This window comes from Heteronotia binoei, chromosome 1 (assembly GCF_032191835.1).
Source record: "Heteronotia binoei isolate CCM8104 ecotype False Entrance Well chromosome 1, APGP_CSIRO_Hbin_v1, whole genome shotgun sequence".
Lineage (NCBI taxonomy): Eukaryota > Metazoa > Chordata > Lepidosauria > Squamata > Gekkonidae > Heteronotia > Heteronotia binoei.
In genome coordinates, this window is record NC_083223.1 from 244,625,082 (window position 1) to 244,633,860 (window position 8,779).

The window sequence follows — 8,779 nt, forward strand, 5'->3', positions numbered from 1 at the left end:
GTGATATGATCACCATCTTTAAGTACTTGAAGGGCTGTCATCTAGAGGATGGTGTGGAATTGTTTTCTGTGGCCCCAGAAGGTAGGACCGGAACCAATAGGTTGAAATTAAATCAAAAGAGTTTCCAGCTCAACATTAGGAAGAACTTCCTGACCGTTAGAGCGATTCCTCAGTGGAACAGGCTTCCTCAGGAGGTGGTGGGCTCTCCTTCCTGGGAGGTTTTTAAACAGAGGCTAGATGGCCATCTGACAGCAATGAAGATCCTGTGAATTTAGGGGGAGTTGTTTGTGAGTTTCCTGCATTGTGCAGGGGGTTGGACTAGATGACCCTAGAAGTCCCTTCCAACTCTATGATTCTATTATTATTATTATTATTATTATTATTATTATTATTATTATTATTATTATTATTATTATTATTATTATTATTATTATTACCACCTTCAATTTATACCCTGCCATCTCCACAAGCGGAATCAGGGCGGCTAACAGTCTTCCAAATTTCAGACAATAAATACAATTAAACTTCAAACAATAAACACTATTAAAAAATTTAAAACCATTTTACGGTGCTGTAAAATATTGAGCAAGCCTTGCAAAACAAGCTGTTGTGTGGAAGGAAGCAAGAGAGGAAGAAGGAAACAGATGACAGCTAGTTGCTCAGGGGCCTGATAGGAGCCTTCTTGGGGCCTGATTTGGCCCCTGGGCCACATGTTTGGCACCCCTGATCTAGTCCCTCTTTTACTGCCACTTTCCAGTTCCCCTTGTCCAGATCTCTGAGACCACACAACAAACAAATCTACTAATGGCTTCTTGGACTGCTCTTGTGATTTAGCTGTCAGGGTTAGAAGCAAGGGCATGGATAACATCTAGAGAAGTAGTAAACTTGAGGGTTACAACTAGGCACATTATTTAAAACATTTTTATGCTGCTTTTCCACCCAACTTAGGGTCCCCAAGGTGACAAACAATGCAAAACATTCAAGTAAGCTTCAACACACACACAAAACATCTAAAAACGATTAAACAAAATATAAATGAGAAGGAGGCTGAGTGAGGGAATACCAAACAAAACAGAGGAGACTTCACTTGCTGGGAGATGACAATGATAAAGACAGACATACTAGACAGGTAACTCAGACTGAATAGTGTAAAAAAACAACAACTGGAATCAGGAAAAGAAGAAACAACATGAGGCAAAAGGAAAATAAACAGGTCCATACAGGAACACAGGCACAAAATATGACACCACCAGCCAGTAGTTCTGCTTCCTTTCACATAGGGAAGGTGGAGCCAATGAAGGATTGGAATCTCAAGTCTCAACAAGATGTGATGGCTATAGTCTCACATCTGCACCATTCAGATATCAAACATGAGACTGCCGGTGCAGAGTAGTAGTTACTGTGGCTGACTATTAAGACAATGTGGTATAGTGGTTAAGAGTGGCATATTCTAATCTGGAGAATGGGGTTTCATTTTCCATTTCTCCACATGAAGCCTTCTGGGTGATGTTGGGCCAGTCACAGTTCTCTCAGGACTCTCTTAGCCCTTCTTACTTAACACAGTATCTGTTTGGGGATGGGGAAAGGAAGGCAACTATAAGCTGCTTTGGGACTCCTTTTGAGAAAAGCAGGATATAAAAATCTACTCTTCTATTTTCCTAGCAGCTGGGAGACTGAGTTCAAATTCCTGTCCACTATGAAACTCACTGGATGGCTTTGAGTCCCTCCTTCCCAGTCTAACCTATTTCACCAAATTTTTATGAGGATGAAATGGAAGGGGGAAGAATAATTTATGCTGCCCCAAGCTCTTGGGGAAGAGTAGGATAAAAATGTGACAGATCACCTTTTGCACTTTATATTAATGTGAAAAAGGGGTTCTGGATGAGGAGAATGGAGCCCACTCCAAGCTCTTAGATGCTGGTATACCTTGTCACTGTCATATAAGACCCTTTAGTGATGACTTGAAAAACATCTAATAAAATAATTAAATGTTTCTAATCTATGATATCATAGGGGGTCACAGGAAAGAATTTATTCAATTCTCTCTCTCTCTCTCTCACACACACACACACACACACACACGTACTCTGTGTTTCTCCCCAATGGAGAACCAGGTCAGTTTACACCATCATTCACCTCTCTGCTATTTTATCCTCACAACATCAAGCCTGTGAGGTAGGTTAGGCTAAGAGAGATTGGTTTGCCTAGGGTCACACAGAAAGCTTTCATGGCACATGTGAGGATTAAAACTCCAGTCTCCCAGATCCTAGTCCAACCACTACACCACAAAGCATGAATCTAACAACATTAAAACCCCGCTCGAAATTCAAGCTGTATTCTTCTACAGCAGAATATCATGGCTCGCAATTCAGAACTGACAGAGCTCTAAATGGATTTTTTGTGTGTGCAAACAGCCATCAATAATTTACAGCCCACAATTTATAGATGCAAATAATACAAAAATCAATTAAGTAAAATTGAAGTCCACCTAATAAGGATCATTAATTCAGTCAGTCAGTGATATAATTTTTAAAAGTGCTATTGGCTTTATAGGCCCACCCCTCCTGTAACCATGCTCATTAGCACCAGCTGTGTAATGTGTGTTTGTCTTTCTTGCCACCTAGTGGCCAGGTTGAAGGAATTGTTGTTTAGAAGGCAGACTTGGCATGCTGGGGGGAGGGGCTTGTAGAGTGAGTCTCCAAGATGGATGCCAGGCTGTGGCTTTGTTTATTGTGTTTCAAATGACACCGTTATACCTTTGCATTGGCGATATGGCCTCCAATATTATACAACCCATACCTCTTCTTCCATTCATTAATCCCTTTAATAAAATATTTTTTATCCTTCTTTGTGTGTGTGCATACAAAAATATTCTCAAAGCAGTTTATCAAAAGACTAAAATATGAATTCTAAGTACACTATTCTGAAGAAAGGGAGCTTCACCAAGGCAAATGAAGGAGAGAAATATGAAATGGTGCAAAGGAAAAAGAATCGTTAATCATTATACAACCCATAGCTTTAATATGTTTTATGACAGTATTAGGAAGTCATATTTGTTTTCTTTATTTAAAGAAACTTTTAATGTTTTTATTAGTATACTTAGAAGGAAAAAAGGATGAAATGGTGCAAAGGAAAAAGAATCATTATACAACCCCTAAGCATGCATCTTTGTCAGGGGAATCTTTCAGGTTCCTTTTAGTATAATTCCCATGCACACACCTTGAACAGAACCTACTGTTCTGTTCAAGTGTGTGCATAGGAAAGGTATCAAAAAGAATCTGAAAGACTTCCCCTGACAAAGATGCATGCCTAGGGGTTGTATAATGATTAAAGATTCTTTTTCCTTTGCACCATGTCATCCTTTTTTGCTTCTAAGTACCCCCCCCACACACACACACACTCCAAAGAAGAAGATGATGATATTGGATTTATATCCTGCCCTATACTCTGAATCTCAGAGCGGTCACAATCTCCTTTACCTCCCCCCACAACAGATACCCTGTGAAGTAGGTGGGGCTGAGAGAGTCTCACATAAGCTGCCCTTTCAGTGACAACTCTTGTGAGAGCTATGGCTGACCCAAGGCCATTCCAGCAGCTGCAAGTGGAGGAGTGAGGAATCAAACCTGGTTCTCCCAGATAAGAGTCTGCACACTTAACGCCTACACCAAACTTGCTCTCAAAAAACACCACCACCAATCCAACAGTAATAACATTCAGCATATATGAAGTTATATAAACTGAACATGCACAAAGTGTCTCATTGCTGAGGAAGTACAACCTATGCCCACATGTTTAGAATTAACATGGATGGCAGATTGGCACAGGTCTTTATATATTAAACTCCACTCTTAACAGCGCAAAATGTTCTTTACACTTTAAAAGTTTACAGCTCCTGTATAGGATTGCAAATCCCCAGGTGGGGGCAGGGGATCACCTGGTTTGGAGACCCTCTCCCCACTTCAGGGTCATCAGAAAAGGGGGGGGGAAGATGTCTGCTAAACTCTCCATTATAACCTATGGAGACCAATTCCCATATAGGATATAATGGAGAACTGATCTGCAAATATCTGGGGCTTGTGGGGAGGCTGTTTTTTTGAGGTGGAGGCAACAAATTTGCAGCATAGCATCTGGTGTCTCTTCTAAAAACATTCTCCAAGTTTCTAAAAGATTGGACCAGGGGGTCCAATTCTATGAGCCCCAAAAGAAGGTACTTCATTATTTCCAATGAAGGGAATGTTAGTATGTGAGTCCATAGTCCACAGCATGGATACAGCATGGTATCCATGCTCTACTGATAGGGAAGGCATTTAAAAAGTGTGAAGTCCCTTTAAATGTGACGGCCAGAAATCCCTTTGGAGTTCAGTTATGTTCGTCACAACCTTGCTCCTGGCTCCACCCCCAAAGCCCCCAGATATTTCTTGAATTGGACCTGGCAGCCCTATTCCTGTATCACACTGAAGCATCAAAGCTATTAAGTGAATGCTCAGCAGGCCTTTTGTGCCTCATCCTGAAGAAGGATCACTCCATCTGGAAACTTGCACTACCATAATTTCCTCTTTACCTCTTTGAGCTCTTCCACCTTGGTTGGCTGGAAATACATTTCTGGGGAGCAACCATACGTTTTAGCCCAGTTCTGGAATTTAACACCTCCTTGGCCGTGTACCTATAACAGAAAGTAGAGGCATATTCAGGGACATTGCTGTCACAGGAATGTTCATCCTGAGATGGTGAGAAGTTCCAGGGGGTAATTGGTATGGGGTTGCAGTTCCTCTTGATGAGACAGCATGGGAGGCTTATGGCATCTTTGTAATACCAAATACAGAAAGCAGAACACAACGGAAGCAAGCAAACACTCCTACAACTGGCAGCCGATCCCCAGAGAGCAACTTGTCAGGCTCCTGAAAAGGTGTGCATTCCAGTTTCAGCTAACTCCAGCTAGAAATTCTTCTCCCAAAAGTCAAATAGCAAGCTCCCTTCTTCCCTCACTACCCAGACCACTTAGTCACAATGATCAAGCTGATAAAACTCAGAACTCCCCACCGCTAAGCTATAAGGGGCAGTGCTGCTTGGTTTGGTGTCTGGACAAGACCTCATTGATGGCTTGTGGCATCTTGTCAATATTAACTCAGACAGCAAACAAACATGAAAATGAACAAAAAGAGCATGAATGGAGGCCAAGAAACACCTCTACGGGGCAGAAAACCCCCGTGAAGACATTAAATCTTCACACACAGAGCAAGAGAGAGATTGCCCCCCAAAGTACTTCACTTCAGGCAGCTGACAGTAGCGTCTGCTCCCGTCTCTCTTCTGTGTCATCTTCCATGATTCCTTTCTCCTCCAACACACTCAAGAGATCTTTCCAGCTTTCAGAAAACCATCTCCAGCTATTATTAGCTTGCATTAATGAGCCATTCTGGGCTAGAAGCCTAACAAAGGAACTGTCCACCCATGGCAATATATTCTATATTTTATCCAATGGAATGGCTCAATCCTCCAATTATTATCAATGCACTCTCCTCTTCTCATCAATTAATTAGCTTTGGGCACTTCAAAAGTGCAATTTGTATCTTCTCTTGAACCCCCCCCTCTCCAACTTCAGACTCAAGAATCGTTTCTCTCTGAAGTGAAATTAAATTTTCTTACCATTGTGATGGGTTTCCTTTTATCACTGAAGAGAAAAACCTATGCAGGACACAGAAATCTTCTCCTGAAAGACACTCAGAGAGAAAAGAGGAGCTTGAAATAGCCTACAAAAGTCAGAGCAATGTCCCAAGGTGGGTCTTGATCCACAATTGCTGAATCAGCTCCCAATGTGTATGGGGGCTAACTCTGAGTCCTGACCTTTCTGTGTTGTAACTTCTTGATGGCTTCTTTCCAAGAAAGCAAGGGTTAATAAGTAACATGAGTAAGATTGGACTGGAATTCTGGAATGTCAGATTGGGGTCAGAGGCCAACTCCCTTCTCCTTTTAGGTTTGGATGGGTACAATAGAGAGATATTAAAATACAGTCATTTCTTAAAACCAGCTTTATTAAATAATAGAAGAAACTATATGTAATTTCTTTTGTCTTGACTGTATTGTGTTTGAATCAGGACACAAAAAACAGATCAACAGAATTCTTTGGAGCGGCAAACCGGTGCTCTAGGTGGGCAGACATATCTGCTGGTGATCTCCTGCATAAAGGCCTGCTTTGAGATGCTTATCATAACAAGAAAGTTGGGCTATCTTTTTGTTGAATGAAAGGACCAGGCCTGTCCCGTTCTGCCTTGAAGACTTTCAACATCTTGCTATCTCTTCTTACCATCTCAGTGACAGTGCAGACGTCCTTTGCGATATCCTTGAAATTTTGTTGTTCAAGAATGCAGCTTGGCTTGTCCCAAAAAATCTAATTTATGAGGCTCTTGAATGGCTGACATGTGTCCTCTTGATCATTATTGTCTTTTTGGCTGAAACAGGGCATAGTTCCATGAATCGTTCTGAATCAAATGGCAGGCTTTAGAGGCCTGCATTAATACTGAGGAATTCAGGGATGAATACTGTGTAAGACCATAATAAAGAGCCCTGCTGCATCAGACCAGTGGTCCATCTAGTCCAGCATCCTATCTCACACAGCAGCCAACCTTTTCCTCTGGAGGCCAAACAACAAGGCATAGAGGCTGAGGCCTTCCCCTCATGTTGCCTCCTGGGATTCAGAGGTTATTTGCCTTTGAACATGGAGGTTGCCCTCAGCCCCTTTTAATGTTGTTTATTCCTGTGGTCACTTTCCTGTGGAAAGTGCATGGTGGGGGTGGGGGTGGGCTCCCTCTGGGAATCCTACCCCCCCAGGGAAAGTGCATGCGCAATACATAGCCTCTCCTCTCCCGGTGTAGTGAACGCCGCGTGGTCACTGTCTGGCTATGCCTGGCAGATGGTCACTGCAATGGCCTCTCCTGCATTACTGCATCCGTAGCAACACCTTCTCGCTGGTCCCCCCCGTTTTCACAGAGTTTGCTACGTCATGGTGCGACCGAATTGTCCGGCGGTATAACCGGATGGGCAGGCTGGGCCCACCAACTTCGTCAGCCTAAGAGAAGGAAAACTCTAACATCAAACCCGGGCAGATAGAGCTCGTTAATGTAACACCTACCACCTGGAGGACTCACTGCCGGCGTCCCGGCTTACTGGGCCATGGCAGATGACCCCCAGGTGAAAGGGTGGAGCCAGTACCGCGCACACTGCGCTTCACCTAAAAAATTCCTCTGCGCAGGCCTGAAGGGCATATCCACACATACAACCCACAATGCATCAAGTCCTGCAGCGATAGGCAAGGGGCGAAACGGCAGGTGGAAGGTGCCACTGGAAGCCGCAGTCCCGATCCTGCATGTAGGCGGTTCAGGATATTGGTCGCCTGATGCTAACCCGGAGACGAAAGCATCTTTCGGCAGCACCCTGAACGACCAAGCAGCCTTATCTAGGGACAGCACTGCTTGCTCCACACGGAGAGGGGCCTAGAAAAGGTGGCCTAAACAAAGCTCGTCTCCCCCACCCCAGTTGGCTAGCCGCGGTCAACGGGCATCCTTACTTGCGGTCGAAAAATAACAACAAAGAAAAGGCATGCACCTGCCTCACAAAGTGTGCAAAGACTAAAGCTTGCGTGTTGGAACATCAGAACCATGCTTGACACAGTAGGCAGTGGTCGCCCTGAACGACGCTCTGCTCTAGTTGCCCACGAACTTCTCAGGTTGAATATCGACATAGCAGCTCTCAGTGAGGTCTGTTTCCCTGAGGAAGGTAGTCTTCAAGAACACGGTGCTGGCTATACCCTCTACTGGTCAGGTAAGTCAAAGGCTGAGAGCCGCCTTTCTGGCGTTGGCTTCATGGTCAGGAACTCCATTGCCTCCAAACTCGAAAACCTGCCAACAGGTCACTCAGATCGCATCATGTCCATGCGCCTCCCACTTCAAAACAAGCAGCATGCAACACTCTTCAGTGTGTATGCCCCAACCCTTCAAGCAGATCCTGCAGAAAAGAACAAGTTCTATGCTGATCTACGCAACCTCGTACGGAAGACCCCTACAGAGGACAAGGTGATCATCCTTGGCGACTTCAATGCCAGAGTAGGTAAAGACTCGGAAGCCTGGAAAGGAGTACTTGGCAAACACGGCATTGGCAACTGCAATGACAACGGGCGCCTCCTGCTAGAATTCTGCATGGAGCACCAGCTCACCATTACCAACACTATCTTCCAGCAGAAGAACAGTCTGAAGACAACCTGGATGCACCCACGGTCCAAGCATTGGCACCTTATCGACTACATTCTGGTGCGCCAGAGAGACCTTCGAGATGTCTTACACACCCGAGTAATGCCCAGCGCAGAATGTCATACGGATCATTGTCTTGTACGCTGCAATCTCCGTCTTCACTTTAAACCCACACCCAGGAGAGGAGGTATCCCTCGGAGGAAGTTTCAGGTTGGCAGCCTCCAGTCAGCCGAAGTTAAAGCTGCCTTCCAGGCAAAACTCCAGTCAAGAATTGAGGACCTCAGTTGCCCCACAGACCCTTCTCCAGAAGCACTCTGGGAACACCTAAAAACTACCGTCCTGCAGATCTCTGAAGAAGTCCTCGGGTTCTCCACAAGGAAGAACAAGGACTGGTTTGATGAGAACAATCAAGAGATCCAAGAATTACTGGCGAAAAAGAGATCTGCCTACCAAGCACATCTTGCTCAGCCCTCCTGTCCTGGGAAAAAAGCAACCTTTCGCGCTGCATGTAGCAACCTCCAGTGCAAGCTTCGAGACAT

At 44.4% G+C, this 8,779-nt stretch overlaps 1 protein-coding gene across 1 annotated transcript in view; it reads right to left on the reverse strand.

Annotated features, from left to right (window-relative positions):
* Positions 1–5,738, reverse strand: part of LOC132587593 (L-gulonolactone oxidase) — an 86,028-nt gene extending 80,290 nt beyond the window's left edge. The window contains exons 1-2 of the mRNA XM_060259902.1: positions 5,644–5,738; positions 4,562–4,663 (exon numbers count right to left, since the gene is read on the reverse strand). Coding sequence (XP_060115885.1) covers positions 4,562–4,663; positions 5,644–5,646 — 105 coding nt within the window. The 5' untranslated portion in view covers positions 5,647–5,738. The remainder of the gene's footprint in view (positions 1–4,561; positions 4,664–5,643) is intronic.
* Between the last annotated feature and the right edge of the window lie 3,041 nt (positions 5,739–8,779).